This window comes from Periophthalmus magnuspinnatus, chromosome 21, assembly GCF_009829125.3.
Source record: "Periophthalmus magnuspinnatus isolate fPerMag1 chromosome 21, fPerMag1.2.pri, whole genome shotgun sequence".
Taxonomy (NCBI): Eukaryota; Metazoa; Chordata; class Actinopteri; order Gobiiformes; family Gobiidae; genus Periophthalmus; species Periophthalmus magnuspinnatus.
Window position 1 is genome coordinate 30,564,837 of NC_047146.1, and position 26,143 is coordinate 30,590,979.

Here is a 26,143-nt window from a genome sequence, read left to right on the forward strand (position 1 = left end):
CAGATATACCACTAGAACCTTAACATAATTGAACTGATGTTATGAATTGAAAACATTAGTCAGAAAATATTGAACTGTATTTAATTGTGTGTTGTATTGGTAAAGATGCTTTCACACTTTCTTCCTGGTTTAACCCTGGTTTAATTGTAGACTTGGTTTAGTCCTCTTTTAGTTCAGGTTTAGGGCTGGGTTTACTGCTAGTTTAGTGCACTGTTTATTTGCTGTAGTGAATCTTCTAAATTTGTAGTCATATTAAAAGCTATATGAGTTTATGTGAGAGTGTCTTCTTGGCTGTGTAACTTAGCCTTAAGTTAGACAAGCTATTTAAAGTGTGCTAGGCGTGGAAAGGAAACTCTTGGACTCAAAGAGAATTCCTGATGGTTTTATATCTATACTTTCCTAGAGCATATATTTAAAGGAGACATACAATGCCAAAAGAACCCTATGAACTTTCAAACCTCTAAAATGACTTCACTTCAAACCATATCAATGTATGTATGTTGTCAAGATGGTTGTTTCCATTCATACTGACTTTTCTATATGTTCAAAAATGTTAATTGAAAGTACTTAAAAAGTGCACTATGTAACTTTTCTGGTTGGTGCTCAGCCATCAGTGATTGTTTTCAATCCGACCCGCCAAATATGACCTAATTATATTAAAATAGGTAAGGGTAAACCTTGTTCAGAGTTTTTCTGCTGTATTTATTTAACTGAAATTTAATGAATTAATTATTCATTTAATTAATGCATTTGGAAAACAATTTGTATAATCACCCCTGTATATTCATGCTTTGCAACATGTTACAGAACAAATCTTTAATGTAATATATACATGTATATATATCTTGGCCCGGTCCCCCGGGCAAATTTCAGAACCCACTGGGGCCCATGTGCCAAAAGTTTGCCCATCCCTGATCTAGATAAAGTTAATGTCATGCTATAGAACATTCCAGGCAAAGCGAGAACATCTCCATGAAGACAAACAGGTGGTGGACTCTCCACTAGTAAAGTTACATGACTGTGCAACTTTAGATATAATTTAAAATCACAAAATTTACAATCCTAGTTTTCCAGTCCTGATTGGACTGGATTGAAAAAACTACATATAATGAACATTACTGTAAATGTACCAGAATTTGCTACAATTCATTGACCAGGCTAAGATAATGCACAATATGCCTCCTTTAACTATAGGGTTTAAAATGATAGAAAACTAGTTGGTAATGAATGCTGCCTAACCTATCTGCATTGGCTTCATTTTTATTTTATTTAGGTCATTGTAATCCTATAGGACTTTGTGTGAACAGACCCTGGGGATTGGAAAGCTGTGCAAACATTTGTGTACTCTCTGTGCTGTAGCAACTGATCACAGGCACATCCAGTACAATGAATAAATAGAAATGAATAATTGTCATACGAGAACGTGGTTTAAAAGGTGTGTAGTCATCACAGTGAAATATAGGTGTGTTTAGCATGCAGCCTGAAATAGACAAGAGCAATCAAGGAGCAAGAGGTTGTTAAACTAACACCTTATCCTCTTAAATCAAGGTTCAAAATTCAAATGCTATTGTTATTTATTTATTTGTTAAAATTTTAAAAAGTAATACATATTTAAATTTTATTTATATTCAAAGTTCAATGATTAGAATGGACAGGCTCTAAGTTATAATGTTGGCTGATCTATTTCTGAAATGGTATTTTTAAGTTTAGTTTTGGGAATAGTGTAGTTCAATAATGTGGTAGTAACAGTAGTGGAAGTAATTGTAGTTTTTGTAGTAGCAGGATAGGTCCTGAGTTATAAGGTTGACAGTATATTTCTGAAATGTTGTTGATTGGTTTTGTAAGTTATTTAGCCATGTTTAGGTTTAGTTCTGCTAAAAAGTAGTAGCAGTCATAGTAATAGTAGCCATAGTAGTAGTAGCTGTAGCAATAATCAGAGCTGGAGAAAATTCAACCTCAATCCTTGTTAATCTTGTGCTGTTTCTCCCATAACCTTTGAAACCACATAGTGTCCTATATTTGTAGTATGTTGTTGAAGAGTATTCCACGGTGACTACCACTACAACTGCTACAAGTGGCTCTATGCAGCAGGTAAAGCACCTCCTTTAAGGGGCCGAGGATAACCGCTATGGTAGCTATGGTGCATCTCCCTCCATGTCCGCATGCTAGTAGAACTGTAAAATATGGAAAATTGTAAGTGGTAAAACAGGCAACTTCAATTACATCAAATACTCTGGTAACACTTTTGGATAATACAGTCTTAATTAGCTGCAATAAAGCATGAAGAAAGACTTAAATCATCAACAAATAGTTTATTAAGAATGATTCAGGTTTGGTAACTACTTAATTAATACCCTACCCAAATGCCTAACAATAACCCCTTAATTAAGCAGTTACTAAGCCTGAATTATTTTTGGTAAACAATTTCATTGTTCATTATGGATTAACTTTTTTTTCATGCTTAATAAAGAGTGTAAATAGTGTAGTTATAAGTATTGCCAATATTCACCAACTGCTGTTACACTTATTACACTATATCATTTGGTGAGTATATTTCACTGTGCATGTGATGCTCTGAGGGCTACTGAACACTTCAATCTACCATTCCTCACATTTTCTTTATTTTTTGCTGTTTATTTCTTATTGCAAATCATACCATTTCCATAATTACCATAGTGCTTTTATTTTAAGCCATTGTAAATTAGAGATGTGTTGCTGTGAACTAGTTTAGTGCTAAGTAGCGGTAAGAGCTACATGGCCACTGGCTTACTGCAGCAATAAAAGCAGTAACTATCACTTTTGTAATGATAATAACTAGGCCTGCCATAATAACACATTTTGAAGCATAATATATTGCTACAGAAAAATATTACGATTAACAATAACATTGAAACTACTTTATACCACTGACACAACACTAAACTACAGAATAATCCCAGTAAACGTATTTTTAAATCTGCTGCATCATTAAAGGCCTGAGCTGCAACAAACAAAACAAAAAGAGCAGAATGAACCAATAATTTATTGCTATTAGCAATAGCAGTAATATATTTAACTCACTACAGCTCAAATCTACATAAAAATGACAAAAATCTCATGAAAACATGAAAACATTTTGAGCCCCAAAATATATTGTTCCATCTTTCTAATATTGAACGATAAGTCAATATAGTAATTATCGTGGCAGGCCTAATAATGATTAAGACTGCACAATTAGCATCATCCTGATTTTTATTTTTTTATTTTTTTTTATGCCAACTGAGTTTCTAAAGATTGTAATTACTAACAGAACCTGAAATGAAAATGTGAATATTCATTAAAGGTGCACTGTGTAACTTTACAGTTGTAGGGTCTACCACCTGCTTGTCTCCATTTAAATGTTATTGTTTGCCTGAAATATTCCACAATATGGCATTAACTTAATCATAAGACAATTCCTACAGTCAGCAGGGTTGCCTTTCCATGGATATGATCTTTAATTTGGCCTGATAGTGTCACCTTTCTGTCTCCATGGAGATACATGAGTTTTAATGACATATTGTGGAATATTTCAGCAACGCAAAAAAATCTCCATGGAGACAAACAGGTGACAGACCGTTCACCAGTAAATCTTTCATATTGCAACTTTAAGTTGAATTTTATTCATGGTATTGTTAATTCAAAAGTCCAAATTTAGCCTTGTGATATGTTTTGGCATATTGCACAGGCTTAGTAGGGCATCACTTAACTCTAACAACAACCTCTTTCAAATATAAATAAATATTAACTATAGAAGTTAATAATGTATTTCTTGGTATAGACCGGGTTGCCAACCAGGACTGTGAGGAAGAAGGTGAAGGTGGACACTTCCAAGTTCATGACTCCTTACCTGGCCCACAGCCAGAAGATGCTGGAGCAGTTCAGCCACGTAAGAGACAACACGTAATGCATGTTATTCGGTTCTTTATAAGGCTTTTACAACATTTTATTTATGACATAATACATGTTTTTATTTAAGGCTTTTATAACAATATAGGCAAGGCAAGTAGCACAATTTGTACACAAGGTAATTCAAAGTGCTTTACAGAATAAGAAAGACATTAAAATCACACAAATCAAAACATAAATAATCACAAATAATAATCATAAAATTAACATTAAAACAGAATGCATGTTATTAGGTTCTTTGTAAGGCTTTTATAACATAATGCATGTTTTTATCTATAAAGATTTATAACATTTTAACAGAATGCATGTTATTAGGTTCTTTATAAAGCTTTCACAACATTTTATTTATGACGTAATACATGTTTTTATTTATAAGGCTTTAATAACATTTTATTTTCAACATAACTCATGTTTTTAGATTCTTTATAAGCCTTTTAAAACATTGTGACAGAATTAATGTTTTTATGTTCTGTAAAAGCTAATTAACGACTAGTGATGGGATGATACACAATTCCCTTAAGATGATAGGGAGGATTTTGACATAATTTAAAATAAATAAATTGTATAGTTAACTATTTGTTTTTTTTTTACTTAATTTTTTTTTTTTTTATATTTTTGCGAAAATTGTGACACTGCGTTTTGGAATGACAGCTTCAAAAAGTGTAAGTTATCAGCACTTAACCCCTTTTTTGTCCAATCTTGTCCCATCTGTAGTAAGTACTGCCCTGTACAATATTTATTTAAAAATCCATGTGAAAAAAATCTTATTGAATAGCAGCAAGTCAAGGTTTTCAAGCACAATTCTGCTTTACAAAGAAAGACATGAACTTATATATATACAAATACAGCACACTCTGCCGTTCTTGTCTTGTTGTGTTTACATGCCTTACAGTAGTGTATATGTTTACAGTCTGATTATCTGCACTTTACAATTACACTAATGGCCATGGTTATTATTGATGCTCTAATGTAACTTTGTTGAAAATAAAATTAAATATGTATGTATTGAAAGAGACTGTAAATAAAATAAAGAAAATTATGTTATTTCACTGTACATATAGCATCACAGCATGACGATTTCTATAGTAAACTATGAATGCTGAATGTTGTTTTTGCTCTGTGTGACAGAATAAGTATAGAGAGGCCTATGAGTTGTCCAAAGGGACCGCTCCTGGTTTCATCACGGAGACCCCCGAGATGATCCGCATCAGGAAGGCCCAGGAGCAGCTCAGCGAGGTACAAAACACACTGAAAACAATGCTCCTTATAAAGTTTGTATGTCCAGTTGAATCACAAACTGTATATTGCATAATAATTTATGTATTTGTATAGAAAAAATAATCTAAATCTTTACATTAGAGTGATGTTTTTTCATTTATTTAAATATAAAATAAAGCTAATATTGTGTAACTTTGTGTCAGGTGAAATACCGGATGGAGGGTAACAAGGTTCGAACAACAAGCTTGTACGACGGAGAGGCCAAAGAGATTGCCCATGTCAAACGGGTCTCTGAACTCATCAGCAAGGTACAACTAATGATAACTTTCAAGCAATAATCATTCTTTTAAAAGATATATACTGTACACACAAAACATCAATATTAAATCAATGTCATTTTAATAAACACAATTCTATAAATTAATTTCCCCTTTTCCATGTAGAATTATATTAACAGGCATATTGATGTGGTGTCTACAGTGATGCGGTCACTTTATCACTGTTATGGTGAAGATGGAGCTGATTCGAAAGGCAAAACTCTCGATTTACCAGTAAATCTACGTTCCTACTTTCATCCATGGTCATGAGCTTTGGGTAATGACTGAAAGCACAAGATCATGGACACAAGTGGTCAAAATGAGTTTCCTCCATCAGGTGGCTGGGCGCTCCCTTAGATAGAGTGAGGAGCTCAGTCACACGGGAGGAGCTCAGAGTAGAGCGGCTGTTCCTCCACATCAAGAGGAGCCATTTGAGGTTCCTCGGGAATCTGTCTCAGATGCCTCTTGGATGCCTCCCTGAATGATTTTAATGCAGTATTTGTTTATTGTTTATCGTTTTTGTAGGTCCTCTACAGGCAGAAGTGGGATGAAACCAAGGACCGCTATCTGCTGCCCCCTGATGCTCCTGAGCTGGTGCTGGCTGTGAAGAACGCTGCTAACATGAGCAAAGTAAGTTATATATAGAACATCCTTTAACCCAAAGGTTAGTGGTTTGAACCTCATTCTGACCTAACTGTTGTTGTGTCCTTGGGCAAACACTTAACCCACTTTCCCTATTAGTGCTTTTCAGTTTTTAAAATATGATTATGTCATATTCCCAAATGGGAGACAATTTTTGTCTTTTCTATTTCTTAGAAACTGTACACTGAGGACTGGAATGAGGAGAAGACCATGTACTGCCCGTACAGCGACAGCCCCGAGCTGCGTAGAGTGGCCAAGGCTCAGGAGGTTCTCAGTGATGTGAGTCTTTCATTTAAAGTAATATTTCATCGCTTGTAGAATGTAAAAAGTTATTTCTTCTCATTATTTCATCCTCTTTTTTTTGTGGTTGTTTTGTTTTGTTTAGTTTTTTGTACTGTCTACAAATCATGTCTGTTTATGACTTTTGTAATAAATACAACATACATACATAAATACGTAAGAGTGTAATACATTAGGTACATTAATGAAATTACCTTTTTAATTTTCTTAAAAATTATATATATTAAAATAGATATTAATATCATGTAAATGGCAAATAAAATAAACTCTTCATAATTAAAATATAACTAAGTAGTAGAACTTATTTTCTTGTTGGCATCTACCTGATTACTACAGTACTTGACTACACTTCACTACACTGCTTAGTATTGGTATTTTTTTAGTAATTTCCCTGTAATTATATTTATTTCATGCAATGCCATGTGCTTAGAACATTTTAGATTTATGAATGGATAAAATAGTTCACTTCACTATAAACTATTTTATGCAATTTCCAGTTCATTGATTATATGCAATTTGTCACTTAAGGCAATGCTTTAGCTGCTCTTAACTTAGCAAAATCCAAATTACATAGCTTAGCACATTTTCAGCCTAGCTATTATAATGCCTTCACAGTCCATTGTTTCATGCTGACTCAGACGTGTCATATGTAGCCTTTCAAAGTAATTAAACTGCCCACTTTTCCTTAAAGACATTATAGTTTTGCTGATGTGATAGAAGACACATAAAGGCCAGTATAAGACAATGGATTAGGGTCAAATATTAGCAGCTATTAAGCTGATAGCACAGCATTGTATGAAATGTATCTCTAATTGACTACTTCAAAAACTGCCAGAATGCTTGTTAATAATTGATACTGGAACATTTAATACCACATCACATGACTACATAAGACTAAAGACTAGCCTAGGGCTGGGCAAACTTTGCCACAGTGGGTTCTAAAATTTGACAGGGGGGCTGGGCCAGGATATATATATGTATATATTACACATTTGTCCTGTAACATGTAGCAAAACATGAATATGCAACGCTCATTGTACAAATTATTTTCCAAATGCATTAATTAAATTAATAATTAATGTATTTAAATAAACACAGCAAAAAAAAAAACTTTGAACAAAGTTTACCCTTACCTATTTTAATATAATTTGGTCATGTTCAGCGGGCCGGGTTAATAACCCGAAAGTGCCATCTGTGGCCTCTGGGCCGTAGTTTGCCCATGTCTGGACTAACCGCACTTAAGCTGAGACAGGAAAGAGGGCTTTTAGCTGTTCTGCTCCACAAAAATGTGTGTGTGTGTGTGTGTGTGTGTGTGTATATATATATATATATATATATATATATATATATATATATATATATATATATATATATGTGGGTGTGTGTGTGTGTGTGGGTGTGTATATGTATATATATATATACACACACACATATGTATGTATATCTGTGATTCATGTTTTCATAATAGGATTCTGTTTAAAGTTCACATTTCCAAGAGAATTGACAAAAAGGACTGCAATATAAACTGACAAATTAATAAAAGGATCACATTTCAGAACATGTTTGTACAGATCTAAACTACAGGGTTAACTGTTTTTAATGCAGATTATGAGATTTTATGTTTTCTGAAGCTAATGATGGTACTTGTTAATTGGATCCATTCAAATTGCGATTTCAATTTGATTATGATTAATCTTGCAGCCTTATGGTAATTGTGTATTCTTGCTGCGTTTACTTGTCCATAGGTTCAATATAAGAAGGGCCATAACGAACGCAAAGCCAAGTACACCTCGCTGGCTGATCCTCCTGAAGTGGAACTGGCCAAGAGAGTGGCTCATCAGCGCAGTGATGTAAGGAAAAAAAAATGATATGTTATTTTAAATAAATATTTAAATTAGGGCTGTATGATATAACCAAAGGAAAACAAATGTCATGTTAAACCATCATGATTTTAATTTCCTAAACACAAGCATACAAACCATTGGCATTTAATAACAAAAATTCTCCTTCCATAGTTTGAATTCACACACTTTTACTGACATATTGACTATAGACCTCTTCATTTGACCCAAGCTGATTCCATTTGCAATTAAAGTTTGATTAATCACACAGCACAATGTAAATATACTGGTAATGTAGTTGGCAAGCAGGAGTGCTACTTGGATGTATATATGTCCTTATGGTGCTCTTCAGTGCAGGGATCAGTTTCATATTCAGAAAAGTAAAAAAAAAAAGTGAGACATTCAAAAGGTTTATAAAAAATTAATTAAATGCCTTCTTTTACCACATAGCAAAGCGTTTTACCATTCAGCTTGATGAAGGTTTGGAATAAACCAATATGATAAAGAACAGAGATTCCCGAAGCAAAGCAACATGTTACGTTGTGTAATTCATTCACTAATTCATTAGTCCATGTTCCAAAATAATGAAACAGTTGTATTGTTTATTTGGTCATTTTTAAACAAAATTAGGAGCAGAAATGAACAAACTTAAGTTACCCATAGGCGCCATTTTGATGTCACTGTTACTGAAGCTCCCTCATGTGAAACCAGGGGAAAACCAAAGCTCCTGCTGCTGTTATAACCCTCCACCTGCTCCTTTATATTACGGCCCCTTTAAACCCAATGAGCCGAGTGCGTCAGGACAACAATTGCATTCCCCAGCTATTTCAGTAACACACCAACGTACATGTGGAGAGGATATAAAAAGCCGACATTGTTCATTTTATTAACAGTGATTTGAATTTGTTATTCTGCTTGTACAAACAAAATAGATATTAAGAATCAGACTTAGTAACAACATAATTAATATCCTAGCCCCTTAATTAAGTAGTTACTAAGCCAGAGTCCTTTGTCATTAAGGCTAAGTAAGGAGTAGTTATTACAAAGTGATAGCAAACAGGTTTCAGAATGAACTGTTAGTCCCTTCTCTCACTCTTGAACTATGACAGAGAGACAACTGTCTGGGATGTAGTAACAAGCAGTTCAAGGTTCTCATTCTCAACAACATCTATGAAAAAAGGTGATGTTGTTCAGTCGATATTAGTATGCTTTGTTCTAGATTAGATTACAATACACATACATTTAAAATAAACTACTACTGACAAACTACTAGGTTACTACTACACAGTTTGGTGTTGCTGCTATTTGGTACTCAATGTTATCTGACTAATATTGGTAGTGGTACTTTCTGTATGAGCATAATAGACATCAATATTAATATATTAAAACACACATTTCATAGCTATAATTGGCAGTATACTAGTTATTGGATTCAAGGGTGTATTGCATTTGTACTTGTTTGGTCTTGGTTTGAACCCAGTTTAATTCTGATATAGACTTTGTCCTGTTCTAGTCCTTATGTGTGGTTTGGTCCTGATGTGTGAACAACACACACTTAAATTACTAAGACTAGTACAGGTAATAGAGGGTATGCGAGACAAAAACAAGTTTGTTAACCAGTGGTCTATTTAAGACTAAAACTTCATATCTATTACAAAACTAAATGACCAATCTTGTATTTGTCCTCTGCAGCTGAAGTACAAGGAGGATTACAATAAAAACGTGAGGGGACAGTGGTGTGAAACGCCATACTTCGACGTTGCCACTGCCCGAGTCGCTATGGACAACCTCAGCCAAGTAAGTAACACTGCAAGAATGAAAAAACTAGTCAAAAAAGTACATTCTAAGTACATTTTTGCTAATCCTAATAAGTTATATTACAAATTAGAAAAGAATATCTTGTTTTTAAAAATATTTATTGTATTGCCAAATAATGAGTCAAAGTATATTGCAAATCCAGCCAAAGTATTAATTCTAGCTATGGTAATTCTTCTTTCAGTGAATTCACCATGTTTACCAATCTACCAATGTATGAGTTTTCCATGCTACTCACTTTACTTTACTTACTCTTATGCATTTAATTGTGATATTTTTAATTGTTTTTGTTTTTTTTACAGAGAAAATACACGCAAGAATTTGAAAATATCAAAGACCAAATATATTTCATGCAAACCGACACGCCCGTTTACGACACGCACAAGAAGGCTCGCATTTCCGCCAGTGAGGTAAGTATGTAAATATAAAGTACTTCAAAATATACCAAGTACTGTAGTGGTATTTTTTATCAAGTATAGTGAATATATGGTTCAGAAAAGGAGGGAAAGTGAATATATGGCACAGAGGAAGGACTGTGAACATATGATACTGAGGAGAGACAGTGAATATATATACTACAGAGGAGGAAGACTGAATATATGGTACAGAGAAGAGACAGTGAACATATGGCACAGAGGAGGGTCCGTGAATATATATACTACAGAGGAGGAAGAGTCAATATATGGTACAGAGGAGAGACAGAGGAGGGAGAGAGGAGGAAGAGTACAGAGGAGGGGGAGAGGAGGGAGAGTGAATATATGGTACAAAGGAAGGACAGTGAACATATGGCACAAAGGAGAGACAGAGGAGGAAGAGTACAGAGGAGGGATAGAGGAGGGAGACTGAATATATGGTACAGAGGAGGGAGACTGAATATATTGTACAGAGGAGTAGAGACAGTGAATATATAGTATGGAAGAGAAATTGTGCGTAATTTCACAGTTTAGTTTGACTCACTTCAGTAGCTTCGGATGACTAGTCCAGATCTTTTAAACCCACCCACTGTACCATGAGTCATGATGGTAAACATACGTCACTCAGTCAATGCAACAATAAGAGACGACATGAGATACTTGGTCATGGCTAGCCTCTCCACTCACATGAGTCATTTACTAACACGCTCCATTCACTCCACTGAGGATGTGATGCAATAACTCTATGGGAGATTCGCTGCTTTGAAAGAAATACCCAAACAGCAAATCCACATTTGTTGAACCTAATCATTATTAGTCAGAGATTAGGTTTAAAATCATTTGAACTGACAGATAGTTGAGTGCCATATTTCAGAAACATTCCAGGGAAAGCAGTTGTGTAAAAAGCAGACCTTGTATAAACTTATATAGTGCACCTTTAAAATCAAATAATACCTACAGTATTTGAAGCTATAGTGAGAAACATTAGTTTATTTACACTGACAGAAGATATTGAATATTCTGTCAGTTTATTTTCATGTGGCTAAAGATATAACCATAAACCAGGTCAAGGTTAAACAGCAAATTGTACCTTAGAATTCTGACCTGTCCTGCAGCTCAAGTGTTAAACTATGGTCAGTTTAGAATAATGTGATAATGTGTCATGTGAAATCAGCCTATAATACAATCTATGTTTTTTTCCCCTCAGGTCCAGTATAAGAAGGAGTACGAGAAGACGAAAATGAAGTGCGACTACAACACGCTCCCCGCCACAGAAAACCCGCTCCTACGACAGCTACGTTACGCCGGCACAATCCTCAGTGATGTACGTCAGTGAAAACTAAACAAAACAGCAATAGGAGACTTATATTCCTTGATGTATTTGCCTATTAATCTGTAAAATTATGATAGATACATAGATGCGTATTACTGTAGTTAGAAAAAGGTCCTAGTTTTTAGTAATGTTACTAATACACAATGGTGGAAGAAGTACCCAATTTTGTTACTTGAGTAAAAGTAAAGATACTGGAGCAAAAAAAAATTCAAGTCAAAGTAAAAGCATCACATGGAAAAGTTGGCTCCACAGAGCCAAGCACCTTTAAAGACATGTGTAGATAATGTAGAAATGAATATAACATTATACTGCAAATTACTTTTGTGTTAAGTATGGTATGTACTCTTTCAATAAGGTATCATGATAAGTTAAAACTGATAACCCCTTTGCAGATGCACATAATACAAAGAGTACTATTTGAGAAATTCAAAGACAATATTTGTATGTAGAAGTTAAATATATATTTTTTAATTTTGTTTACTTTTTAAATTTTACAGAAAGTGTATAAAGCCAACTACGAAAAGTCGAGAGGTTTCAGCATCAACTACTGCGACACACCCAAATTCCAGATGGACTCGGTTCTCAAGAAGTTCACAGACGTAAGAATTTTAACAGAATATATTCAAATATACAGAAAACAATTTACTGTTTGACTCAACTCTCTGTATTTTTGTATAGGCACATTACAAAGACAAGTACGACGAGGAGGTGAAGGGACACTACATCGGCAGCTATGAGGACTTGTACATGCTTCACTGCCAGAAAGTCGAGGGATTTAAGAACGATGTAACTAAATATTTATTACATTTTTTAAATACATATGATTATTGTTGTTATTAGGTATAGTTGTATTAGTATTATAAATGTTGTTGGTGCCCAAATGAAATAATTAGTTAACAAGCTGAGTTTTAAGGTCCTATATTAAAATAGACTAAAATAGACAAAATAGACTCTTGTGAGCTTTAAGCCATGTTAGAATGGTGTTACCTTCTCGAAAACATGCCTGGAGTTGTATTTTGTTTAATTCAAACATTATTAGCCTGTCTGCAAACACTCCACCTTGTGATGTCATGCGGTAATACAAGAAGTGCTCCACTATATTTTTAAAATTCCATACACCTTCATTAGGATCATTTGGATAATTTCAGACCTGGCATTGCCAATCTCTACTGAAGAAAGAAATTTACTTGAAAACTACCAGTACATGACATCACAGGGTGGCACAGAGCATTTTGAGTTTTGGGGATGTTGACAGACTAATAAAAACTTACTACTCAAACATGTATGAATGAAACAAAACACAACTTTAGGAGTGTTTTTGAGGAGGTAACAGCAGTATAACATGGTCTAAAGCTCACAAGAGATTGATTTTGTGTAATATAGGTTACATCACCTTTTCATAACTATAAATGATGTAATAAATTAAAACAATGTAAAACTTTGATTATTTCTTTGATTATTTAACATTTTAGCAAGCCTACAAAGCAGAGTATGAAGACATCAAGACGAGATGTTTCTTCCCTCAAACCATCACGCCTGAGTATGAAGCCACCAAGAAGCTTCAGGGTTGTAGCGAGGCAAGTCATTTTAATAATAATTTATATAATTTTCAAACGTCATAAAAAGAGATTTGAAAAAGTTAAATATTTGTTTTTTATGTGTTTTGCAGAAAGTTTATCGCCAACATCCGGACAAAGTGAAGTTCACACAAGTCACAGATAATCCCGTCATGGTTCAAGCACTAGTCAACGCCAAACAACTGAGTGATGTAAGTATTTTAGACTATTTCTAATTTATGGAAGGTAGTGATATGGTGTGCTCATATACTGTATATTTTTGATGGAAGGGGCAGGACTGAAGTTTTTACTTCAGTTTACTTTTACATAATGCCCATTGCATACCCATAACATACCCACCGTGATGGAATGAAACAAAATAAAAGTAACATAGTACAGTACTTACTTAAGTAAAGTGCAGATACCTAAAATTAAAGTAAAGTGGATACTTTTTACTTTTTCTTTACTACATTTGAGAACAGGTGTTTGTACTTTCTTCTCTGCTACATATTTGAACAGGATTTAAAAGTAAAAGTATTTTTTATTATTGAAAAGGCTGAGGGGTTGAATATTAGCACATTCATAATATGCGCTAACAAAAATATACAAACTAAAATAGCTATCATTCAGTTGTTTCTTTTGAACAAAATTCAATACAGATCGTTATCAAAATCCATATGTTTGAAGCTCAAAATCTGTACGAAACACCTTTACTTTTTATTCTTTAAAAACGTTTTTAAATGGGTACTTAAATGCTTTTACTCAAGTAGATTTTTCATGCGATACTTTTTTGAGTTGTTTTTTTTTTTTCCCACTCCGGTATCTGTACTTTTACTTAAATATTCAAACTGAGTACTTCTTCCACCACTGTATACCCATACATACATAATCAACCCTCAAGCCACTATATAAAGTAAACTTTTGCCTGACATTGTCACGTTCTCTACTTCATTTTAGGACCTTCATTTTATTGTTCAACTGCTGGACATTAAGGTCATTTAAGTGCACATTATAATTACTGTATGTGTTCCATGGTATATACATTACGAATTGACTGGCAGTTCTGTAGTAGTTAACAGAGTGGATTGTATTCTCCTGGTTATGCAGATCACCTTAAAATGTGTCCAATCATGCGAGCAGAGGCCCAGCTGTCTCTGTGGGCTCCATGGAAACTGGAGAGCCCTCGCAGAGTCGTAAAAATAGCACGGAGCATTCAGGCTGGCCCAGAATAAACCCAGTGATCAGAGGCAGGGGCCGTTGCAGGGGCTGGGGGCACCTGTTAGGCATTCAGGACATGCTCATGGCGAGGGTGACCTCTAGTGGGAGAAATGAGTATCAGAGCTTTGATCAACCCTTTTTGATAATATTGCAATTTTGGCTTGGAAAAAATCTAGTATATTGTTTATAAAAAAAAGGCTGCAAAGTAAAACACTTTAGTTCACATTTGCAAACCCCAAACACAAAAAATAGGCTTCCTGTCAAATGCTAAAGTAGCATTATGTCTATTGGTTCATTTTATTTTGACGATTTAGGCCTGTTTAAATTAATTTTGTCTGTCAACAAATAGAGATCTACATTTATCACTGCATTTGAAGGGTGCCAAGACTTGTTTAGGACTGTTACCTACCTTTTCAAATTTTCCCACTGAAATCATTTCGCAGGCAGAGAACCACCACTTTAGGACATTTTCAAGCTACTGTCAGCTGCTGACACTCTATCTTTTAACATTTGATCATAAATCAATCTCAGTTTTAGCCTCTCATCCATTAATGTTACATTTCTTTGCAGCTGAACTACAAGAAACAGTATGAGCAGATGAAGTTCAAGAACAGCCTTCCCGCAGACTATCCCTTCTTCGTCCAGTCCAGAGTAAACGCTTACAACCTCAGTGATGTATGTATATGCCTTTATTAGTATTAGACAGACTTTCTGAAAATGTTAAATATTTTGTAATCACCAAATTCATAAATTATGTTTTTTTTTTTTTCCAGAACTGCTACAAGTACGACTGGGAGAAAACTAAAGCCAAGAAGTTTGAAATTAAGGGCGATATGATTTCAATCCTCGCAGCTCGCGCCCACACTAACATCGCTAGTGATGTAAGAATTGCAAATTTTTCTTTTCTTTATATTTAAAAATATATACACTTTTCAATTGTTTGCTCGTGTTTTTGGTTTCCTTTTTAGGTTAAATACAAGAAGGAGTATGAGAAGAATAGAGGACATATGGTTGGAGCTCTTAGTATCAATGATGACCCTAAAATCTTGCATTCAGTTCATGTGGCGAAGATTCAAAGTCATGTAAGTCAATTTAACTTTGTAATTGATATATTATGGTTTCACAGTATTTAAGCAATTATAGATATTGGGATAATGATTAAAGTAATACCAGTGGAATTACTATTGGCATTACTATTGGCCTTTTTTCATTGAAATGCAAAAAATGTACAATGTCATTCAAATTTAGTTTAGTTGTGGCTTTAGTTTTGAGTTTGTTAAACTTTTGTTTGACTCGTAATGTATTTAAGTAACTTAACATCTGAAAGTGTGTATTGAAATTATTGAAATATTTCCAGTAGTATCTCCATTGCTGTTCTAAACAACTCTATTATATATATCTTTACTGTAAAGCATCGTCAGAGTGTAGATAAATACATGTTATTTTATCATTGCAGAAAGAGTACATCAAGGACTATGAAAAGATTAAAACAAAATACCACAGCCCTCTGGATATGATCTCCTTGACGACAGCCAAAAAGTCCCAGGCCATCGCTAGTATGGCCGGATACAAGACCATCAATAGGAACTATTTCCTGCCCTACGACAGTGTCCTGCTTGACCTGGCCAAGAAAGCCAACATCATCCAGAGTGACGTGAGTAAATGTATCATTGAAAAAGATAATTCAAAAATCTGTTGATGGGTTATAGCTCTTCTGTCAATGTCAAATAATGACCTGCCTGATAAGATACCTAAAATGCTTTATTCATTCTCTGAAAGATCTCACTATGTATCTGACCAAAGCTGCACTCACAAAACTACAGCTGCAGGAGTTCATGCAAAAATAACTATTAATACAGAAAGTATAGGAACTGTGTATTTTATGAAAAATGCATTTATTTATGTATTTATTTGATGCATTTATTTCCAAATTTTCACTGCACTTGCAGTTGCTGCCATTGTCCCATTATAAATCCTTAAAATAAAAATAAAACGTTGAGTTGACTAAGGCAGCATAGACCAGTTAATTGACTGAACGATAAAGGACTATTGCCCTTGAAGCAAGGTCCACCACTGGTCCCCAACCAATTAGTCACACACATCACATACATATCTCCACTTTCCCTGAAACATCAGCTGTTCTTTTCTTGATGCTGGATAGCAGAAGTTCTACCCCAATCTCCTCTAAAAAGCTAATACTACAGAAATTACATAAAATTTGGTATTAGTTAGTACCAAATATGGTTTAGATTTATATTATATTTTAAAGTATTTATTGAGTTAAATTACCCTCAGTAGATTGATAAATGTTGTCATTGTTGCTTTATTAAATTGTTATTATTTTCTTCACAGAATGATTACAAATCTGATTACAACACCTACGTGAAGGGCTCTCCCTGGGTCACCTTTGGCTGTATGGAGGTGGAGAAGGCCAAGAAGGCTGGTGAAATCCTTGACGAGGTACAGGGCATTCAATTAAGCCCCCATTGTCTTTGTATTTATTCCTGTGTAAAATACTGTATATAATCTGCGTATTGTGCTTGTCTCCAATAGAAAAAGTACAGGCAGCACCCAGACACTATTCCCTTCACTGCCATCGATGACCACCCCATTATGATGCAGGCCAAGGTCAACCAGCTGCAGAGAAGCGATGTAAGTTTTAACATCTACAAACGTATTTATATGAATTATTAAAAATGTTATTATTTGAGCAAAACTTAAAATTACAAATAACACAGCAATAAATATGTTCATAAAAATCTTTATTATTATATGTTTGAAATCCATCTGCAGTGTGCTAGAATTTTTTGCAATATCTTGGTTATATTTTTTGCCTGTCAAATCCTGTATTTTCTATATAGATTGATCGGTCTGGTCCCCACGTCCTGTGTTGCAACTCAAATCCAGTCAAACGTGAACATGCAATCAGATTTGTTTTTTTCAGTGACACATGTGAAACGAAGGAGCTCATTGGTCGCCCATCATTTACAAATAGAATAAATCTCACCCCAGATTAATAGAGTTTACTGCTTCGCTCATTGATTGGCTAATCCACCTTTCAGTCACGCCCATTTGAAAACTGGGAGATTCACCAGTGACCAGACTCGCATCTTCGTATTAATGTGTATTCTGGATCCAAGGCAAGGTGATTTTTACCAAAAATATAACATAAACCCCCAAAATTTGATTAAATGTATTAATTTCAAAGGCAACAGAGCAATTTCACAAATGTAAACTTAAATAAACAAGAATGGTATTGTCAATGTATACATTTTTAAAACTTTTTTCACAACAAATTATTTATCGAGTAGGGACCAAACTGGATTTTTTATTTGAGAGAAAACAGCTCTTTCCATTTGTAGTAAAAGAAACATTCAAATCTAACCAGAACTGAAGAAGTGGCTTGGGTGAGCAGTGAATTGCCCTCACTCCTACCACTTTTTGTCCAGTTGACAGATTTGATTTTTCTTTTGCTATGGATCATACCTGGACGACTGAGGGATTACACAGAAATCTCTGTCTATTTAAATAAGAATGTGCATATAGATGTAAAATATTCCCAAAGACAATTATTCAAGAAACTTTTTTTTTTTATCTTTTAGGCAATGTATCACCCACAGCTTCTTATGTTATGTATAATATCAAAACTTATATTGTGTTGTTTATTTGTAGCTGTTTTACAAGAGAGGATTGGAGGAGATTCATCAGAAATACTCCCTGCCTGCAGATGTCCCTGAGTTCCTTCAGGCCAAATGCAATGCCTACAACATGAGCAACGTAAGTACTGGATTTTCAAAGGCAAATCAGTATGCATGAAGTTTGTAAGAAATTATACCAATTTTAGATTTACTGTGACATTTCCTACTAACAAGTGGTTAATTATTTAGCAGTGAACTTTTAGTTTAATAAATCAATATTATCTTTTTTAAATTAGGACAATTTAACAGTGCTATCGGTAACTATAGGATTTACGGATTTGTGCAGATATCGTATCAGTCCAATACTGAACATTACATCACTAATATTAAAAATGAACAAAACTTTTTCTAGCACTATAAAGTTGTCTTTATTTTCTTATAGTCATACATACTAAATACTTTACCAATAAGTTGTACTAAATGTGTACATGTTGTTGTTACAGAAAAACTACAAGCAGGCCTGGCTGGAGCATATCGCTAAGGGTTATGACCTGAGGCCTGATGCCATCCCTGTTGTAGCCGCTAAAGCTGCTCGTCACGCTGCCAGTGATGTAAGTCCATTTAACCTGTATTTAAATTATTGTTTATATGGTACGAAATACATTACCTCTCATTATAATTATGTGAATAGTCCATAGTGAATCAAAATCTAATCTGATCCTGTGAAGATCTGAAAATTTGTAGAGAATCCGTGTGTTTTCTGTTTAATGCCGCTTTATGCCCTACATACAGTAAGTCTACTTCTCCCTACCCACTCCCTCTATTCATCAGACTCTGTCACACCCTTAGTGAGTGACAGGTGGATTTAACCAATGGCAGTGAATCGTGAACTCTCAGAACAATATGATAACTTTAGTTACCTCTTCAGTACTTAGACAAACTATTGATCCGTGAGGGGAAATACTTGGGCGCAGTAGCTTATAAAAAGCAATACATATTGTTATTAAAAACAAAGACTTTCTACATGTATGAGTAAAATAAAATATCAATATATCCTTTTATATACAAGAAGTGGCGTAGGGGTATACAGGGCAGCAATGAAAATGGTATTTTATGACATAAGGCAATGTTTTTTCAATCTTTTTTTGTCATAACATTTTTTGGGTTGAAAAGAATCCACTGCACAGTCACACCTTTTAGAAAATAAAGGTCTATAATTTAGCAAAGTTTTCCCATGCAATTATGTCTGGTTTCTTAAATCTGGTAATGATTGATGAATGATTCTTTAGCTTTTTATTTTGGATCAGAAGTTTAAAATTATTAAAGTAAATTCACATGCGAATTAGTTAAGCCAAATTTCCAATTTTTTTAAAAAAGGCACTCACTCACTCGCAATACACAAGGCATAAGGTTATCTAGAGTGAATTGTTAGCATTATAATAGGAATTAAGATTCACAAGTTCAACTTTATCATAAATCAAATTTGTGATATAGGTCCTCATCTTATTTTGCCACATCACTCACATCTTACTCCTATTGTTTGCTTTCAGGTCCAGTATAAGAAGGCGTTTGTGAAAGCTAAGGGACAACACATTGGTTTCCGTAGCCTGCAGGATGACCCTCTTCTGGTTCACTACATGGAGCTGGCTAAACTCCAGAGTGACAAGAACTACAAGAAGGACTACCACAAGTCCAAACTGAAGTACCACTCCCCAGTCGACATGATGAGCCTGGTCCATGCTAAACAGGCCACAAAGGCTCAGACCATGGCGGGGTATAAGAATGTCCCTCATAACTACTGCCTTCTGCCTGGAGCCATGAACCTGGAACTGGCCCGTACTATGAACTTTAACTCCAGCGATGTGAGTACCAGTGCTGTCAGTTAAGATATATTTAACATTAAAACTGCTTTACTCAACTGTTAATAACGTGTATTTGAGACTTTACTGGGTCTGTTATCATGAAACAGACCTGAAAAAGGCTAAAAATCACTTCTTTTATCCAATCTGAAACTTTCAACATTTGCAAGTGATTTTCCCCCAAATGAAGCCCATAAAGAAGCCAGTATAAAAAAGCCAACTTGGGAACTCTTTAAGGCAGTCGAGAAGGAGCAGTCGAGAAGGCCCTGTCTTCCCAGGTCTCATGTTTAGTCTTAATGGGGGTTAGACGGGAATTTACCTCTTAGATTTTTCATAGGAAAGTACAATATTATCATTAGGAAAAAATGTCTCTTACCCCCCATCTGAGAGTACGACATCATCACTGTTATGACCTAGCTCAGCTAGGGAAAGGGGAGTAACAAAAAGAAAACCAAGATGGAAAAATTGTAAAATAATAAGTAATTTAATAATAATTTAATAATAACAGGAATGGTAACGGTAAACTAAACAAAAAGGGATTAAACATATATACAAAGGGTACCTTGCAAGGATTAAAACTAAAGTAAAGGTAAAGTTAACTAAAACACAAATTTCACAATAACAAAATCTTATGAACAAACAAACAGAGTCAGTACTGACGAGGAAGTGTCTCATCACAAAAAGTCACTACCACTGTAGTGACTTGAACAAAAGAGGCACGCACGAATTGGCTGACTGGCCACTCCAGGCTAGCAGCCCCGAATAGGTGTCCCGAATCTTCTTAAGTAGGGGCGGCTGAAGGTGGGCCAGGCTAGAAAACTGTCCTCCAATCACAGCCAAAGGATCCAACAGCCATGATTAAGAAGACTCGGGAACACACAGACGAAACATAAAGGACAAATACAAACAACAAAAAGAACTTAAGGCCTAGGGCCGTAACAGTCACACAGAATCTTATAAAACTGTTTTAAATTCCCATTTTGTTATTTTTCAGGTGAACTACAAAATGGATTATGAGACCTCTGTGAAGGGCAGTGGCTGGGTGCCCATTGGGTCTCTGGAGGTGGAGAAAGCTAAAGCAGCAGCTGCAGCTCTGGATGAGATTAAGTACAGACAACATCCATCCAACTTCAAATTCACCAGCGGCATGGACTCAATGATGATGGAGCTCGCCAAGACCAACAGCAGGAACCTCAACGTGGTAAGAATATTAAAATGTTGATTAGGCCTATTACGATAATTACTATAACAACTTACCGTTCAATATATGAAAGACGGAGCAATATATTTTGGGCCTCAATATTTATCATGAGTACTTTTTTCTTTGCAAAAGTGAATATTTTGGGTATTTTGCGATAATATTTAAGCTGTGGAGGGGTGAATGTGTCCCTTTTATGGTTAACTATTGATACATTCTGCTATTTATTTGTTGCAGCTCATGTCTTTTAATGAAACAGTCTATATGGTTTACTGGGATTTACTTGTATTATTTAGATCTGTAGCAATATATCATGCTTCAAAATTTGGTGTCATGACACATCTACTGTTGAAAGAATTATATACTACAAAACAGATTATTCATGGGAATTTAATAGGTTTCTTTCACATGATATCACAATATTCTAGAGTCTCTATAGTTTAACATTGAGCTGGAGGACAGGTCATAATTCTGTGGTAGAATTTGCTGTTTAACTGTCAGATTACATATTTGTTGACTTGGTTTATGGTTAATATCTCTGGACTTATCCACATGAAACAGAACTGACACAAAGTGAAGTGTCATGAAAGTTGATATGTGAATCCCCATTATACTTATATAGGTCCCTGCCCGCCATCTGAAATTATGACAATCAAACTCTAGAACATGAATCGATCAAGAACCCCCGTAGACAATATGCAAACATTAAACAATGTCTAAACTGATGGCTGTTTGTTGTGTGAATTACAGAAAGAGTACAAAGCCAGTGGAGAGAAGTTCGTGCATACTTACAACCTTCCTGCTGATGCTCCTGAATTTCAACAAGCGAGATACAATGCTGTCAACATCAGCCAGGTACAATTCTTCATCCTTTTTAAACCTTCATCTAAATGAAAGAAATAATCATCTAATTCTATTCTTGTAGAACTACTACACTTATGCTCACCGCCGTGACCTTCTCAAAGGACATCACGTGAAGGAAGATTCTATTCCTGTGGTTGCTGCAAAAAGCTCCAGGGACATTGCCAGTGATGTAAGTAAAGCTACCATTGTTAAGCTGTTAAAACAAATGCATTATACATTTCTGCCATAACAGTTGGGAAAGTGTCAATTTTCCATATAAATAGCATACTGTATTTTCTGGACTATAAGTCGCATTTTTTTTCTTTTCATAGTTTGGCCGGGGGTGAGACTTATACTCACGTGAGACTTATACTCACTTACTGAATTATATCTGGAATATAAATCGTATCTGAGTATATAATTTCACATCTTCGTCACGGTCACACTGACAGCCTGACAACCATGTTTTTTTCTTCATTATTATGCATTTTTTGACTTATACTCCAGAGTAATTTATAGTCCGGGAAATACGGTACATATAATTCACTTATCCTTTTTAAAATTTTAATGTTCAGTTTAATGCATTGTATTTATGTAGTGCCTTTCAACAGACCCAAATTGCTTTTAGTTTGTAATGTGTCTATTAAAAATAAAATATTAAAGTAAAATGGTATTAATATAATAGTATTTTTTAAAAATCTATCTACACAGCACTGTGCCAACTGGTGAGACCCATTGTGGAAGCATGTATGTGTTCATTCACATACTGTTTGTTCATATAGGGTCACCACGGTTTCATTAGCAACTTGCAAATATTATCTACCCTTTACTCTTTAAACAATATGGAAATATTCCTATCATAATCTAAAACCACTGCACTTTTTCCCACAATAGCTTGGATTTGTGGGTCAAGTTGTTGTAAAAACCAATGGTTTTCAACTAAGGAATCTGGATGCCATAGTATATTAAAGTACATTAATCATATATTTTTATTACTGATTTGCAATATATCCATGAACAGTTTGCTATTTTGAACTTGTATCCATAGAAAAATCCGTGACAACCTAATTTTATTTAACAGTCACATTTAAATTAATGTCACATTACAATGTTCAGGTTGGCATATTTATTTAAACCTGTGGCAATAAATGCATTTGGAAATATCTCTGCAGAATCATTGTTATAACAACACAGCAATGATACTTTTTTATTTTATTTTACAGTACAAGTACAGGTTGGCCTATCAGAAAGCCAAAGGACGCCATGTTGGTTTCCGCAGCCTGCAGGATGACCCTCTCCTGGTTCACTACATGGAGGTGGCTAAACACCAGAGCGATAAGAACTACAAGAAGGACTACCACAAGGCCAAGCTGAAGTACCACACCCCAGTCGGCATGATGAGCCTGGTCCATGCTAAACAGGCCACCAAAGCTCAGACCATGGCCGGGTACAGGAACATCCCTCATAACTACTGCCTTTTACCTGACAATATGCAACTGCAGCTCTGCCGTACCATGATGGATATCCAGAGTGATGTGAGTACAAGTTTGCCTTTTCAGTGGTGACAACTGTAACACAATTATTGCATGATGATGCCTTACACTCCACTTCCCAGACTTGTTGAAGCCTCTCTATGATAACACAAGCATGATACATTGCTACAGATAAATATTGTGATAAATGAGAGTTCTTCTGGACCCCAGTCCGCTGTACATCTCCATCTCAAAGCCACTAAGATAGAGGAGTTCAGATCTTAGCCAGAGAAAAGAAATTCATACCATGCAAAGTTAACAGTTGTTACTTCAAGTTACTGGTACATTAAGCATATTTGACTGTCCTAAAAGACCTGGATTCATTCACAACTGACAGCAAACACTGGTACAGAAATATGCTATGTATTATATTGGAATTGTTAAGGATGACCCACAGCCTTTTATTTAATATTAAGCCCTAAACTATATATATATATATATATATATATATATATATATATATATATATATATATATATATATATATATATATATATATATATATATATATATATATATATATATATATATATATATATATATATATATATATATATATCCTTTCATCAATTTTAACCACACATTAACAAAAATAAAATTACCTTTTTTTCTTTCCTTTACAGAACCAGTACAAGTCTGAGTACAACAACTACAGCAAAGGCACTGGTTGGGTCCCCATTGGCTCCATTCCAATTGAGTTGGCTAAAGCTGCTAGCACTGCCTTGGATGACAAAGGCTACCGTCAACATCCCAGCAACTTCAAATTCACCAGCAAAACTGATGCTATGCACATGGCTCTGGCCCTGGCTAACACCAAGATCATGGATAATGTAAGAATGAAGTCATAATAAAAGAAAAAAAGGTGTAATTTTGAATACTACACTTTAATTTGCCTTGTTAACTCAGGAAGAAATACTTAACATGTATATAATGAACAAATTTGAAAAAAAAAAAAAAAAGGATTAAGAATTTATTAAGAAAAATTCATGTTTAGTAACTACTTAATTAAAGGGTCAGGAGTTAGGGTATTTATTAAGCCTGAAACCTTCTTAATAAACTATTTGTTCATTATGCATTAAGTCTTTCTTCATGCTTTATTATTACTAAAAAGATTCAAAACCCCCCAAAAATATATAATATCCCCAAAATAGATACAATATGTTGGGGTTAAATGAGTGTATTATGTCATTTACGCCCATTTAACTCTTAAGGTCAATCCAAAGTAAAGTTAATTGGCTCCATATTTGTTCAATTAACATAGAAATACTTAAGTGCAAAAAGATTACATGAAACATTTAGTATCAACATTCCGCATTTGTGCAAATAAATGTATGTATTTTTGTGTAGTAATGATATCTGTGTTTGCCAGGCTTCTTACAGGGCTTCTGGTGAGAAGTTTATGCACACTTACAACCTCCCTGTCGATAGCCCTGAGTTCCTCCAGGCTAAATTCAATGCGCAGACTATGAGTGATGTAAGTATCTAAAATAAAATAAATACATATATAAAACAATATTGATTGTAATAAATGTTTTGTCTTCTTTCTACAGAGTTACTATAAGCATAAGTGGCTGGAGACTATTGCTAAAGGTTATGACATGAAGCCTGACGCTATTCCCATTCTGCACGCCAAGCAGGGAAGACACATCGCTAGTGATGTAAGTAAAATGAATGGTTGAAAATAACTCATTATGACTGTAAATAGGGTGTAAGTGTATAATTTTTCCATTGATTTATGAGACCTTATTACACGGTTATTAAACATTGATAGTTTTGAGAAATACTTAATGTTCAGCTAATGATTTATAGTAGAATTTGTACCAACTGTAATGACTTAAAATCTAAATTTAAGGCAACAAATGTAATATTTTGTACTGTAATTAATCAGACCAAACTGAAAAAGTAGACTTAAATTTAGTCAAAACTGTATTACTACCATTGAAATTATGAACTCGGACAGCACCTGAATAGACGTACACATATGTGCACATTTTAAAACCACTGCTTGGTAGTAGTATATGATTTTTCTATCTATTAAATGGAAAACCATTTACTTAGATGCATTTTTTTCCCACACTATGATAACTAACGCCATCTTTTTTTGTTTTAGGTCCAGTATAAGAAGGACTTTGTGAAAGCTAAGGGACACCACGTTGGTTTCCGCAGCCTGCAGGATGACCCTCTTCTGGTTCACTACATGGAAGTGGCTAAACACCAGAGCGACAAGAACTACAAGAAGGACTACAACAAGTCCAAGCTGAAGTACCACACCCCAGTCGACATGTTGAGCCTGATCCATGCCAAAGAGGCCACAAAGGCTCAGACTATGGCTGGGTACAAGAAGATCCCTCACAGCTACTTGCTTTTACCTGACAATTTGCACCTGCAGCTCTGCCGTACCATGAACACTCAAGTTAGCGATGTAAGTGACATTTAATCATGATATCTCGTAGTGCAGTAAACAATATACATGTTACAAAGTCTTTGTAATGG

At 34.8% G+C, this 26,143-nt stretch overlaps 1 protein-coding gene across 1 annotated transcript in view; it reads left to right on the forward strand.

Annotated features, from left to right (window-relative positions):
• Nucleotides 1-26,143, forward strand: part of neb (nebulin) — a 107,872-nt gene that overhangs the window by 5,188 nt on the left and 76,541 nt on the right. The window contains 31 exon segments of the mRNA XM_055230689.1: nt 2,026-2,091; nt 3,800-3,907; nt 5,056-5,163; nt 5,349-5,453; nt 5,988-6,092; nt 6,279-6,383; nt 8,150-8,254; nt 9,938-10,042; nt 10,363-10,470; nt 11,681-11,797; nt 12,304-12,405; nt 12,485-12,592; nt 13,279-13,387; nt 13,480-13,574; nt 15,151-15,255; nt 15,354-15,461; nt 15,549-15,662; nt 16,037-16,234; nt 16,933-17,040; nt 17,134-17,232; nt 18,253-18,357; nt 18,722-18,829; nt 19,769-20,080; nt 21,072-21,278; nt 22,026-22,130; nt 22,201-22,308; nt 23,342-23,653; nt 24,274-24,480; nt 25,020-25,124; nt 25,201-25,308; nt 25,761-26,072. Of these exon segments, the coding sequence (XP_055086664.1) occupies nt 2,026-2,091; nt 3,800-3,907; nt 5,056-5,163; nt 5,349-5,453; nt 5,988-6,092; nt 6,279-6,383; nt 8,150-8,254; nt 9,938-10,042; nt 10,363-10,470; nt 11,681-11,797; nt 12,304-12,405; nt 12,485-12,592; nt 13,279-13,387; nt 13,480-13,574; nt 15,151-15,255; nt 15,354-15,461; nt 15,549-15,662; nt 16,037-16,234; nt 16,933-17,040; nt 17,134-17,232; nt 18,253-18,357; nt 18,722-18,829; nt 19,769-20,080; nt 21,072-21,278; nt 22,026-22,130; nt 22,201-22,308; nt 23,342-23,653; nt 24,274-24,480; nt 25,020-25,124; nt 25,201-25,308; nt 25,761-26,072 (4,167 nt within the window).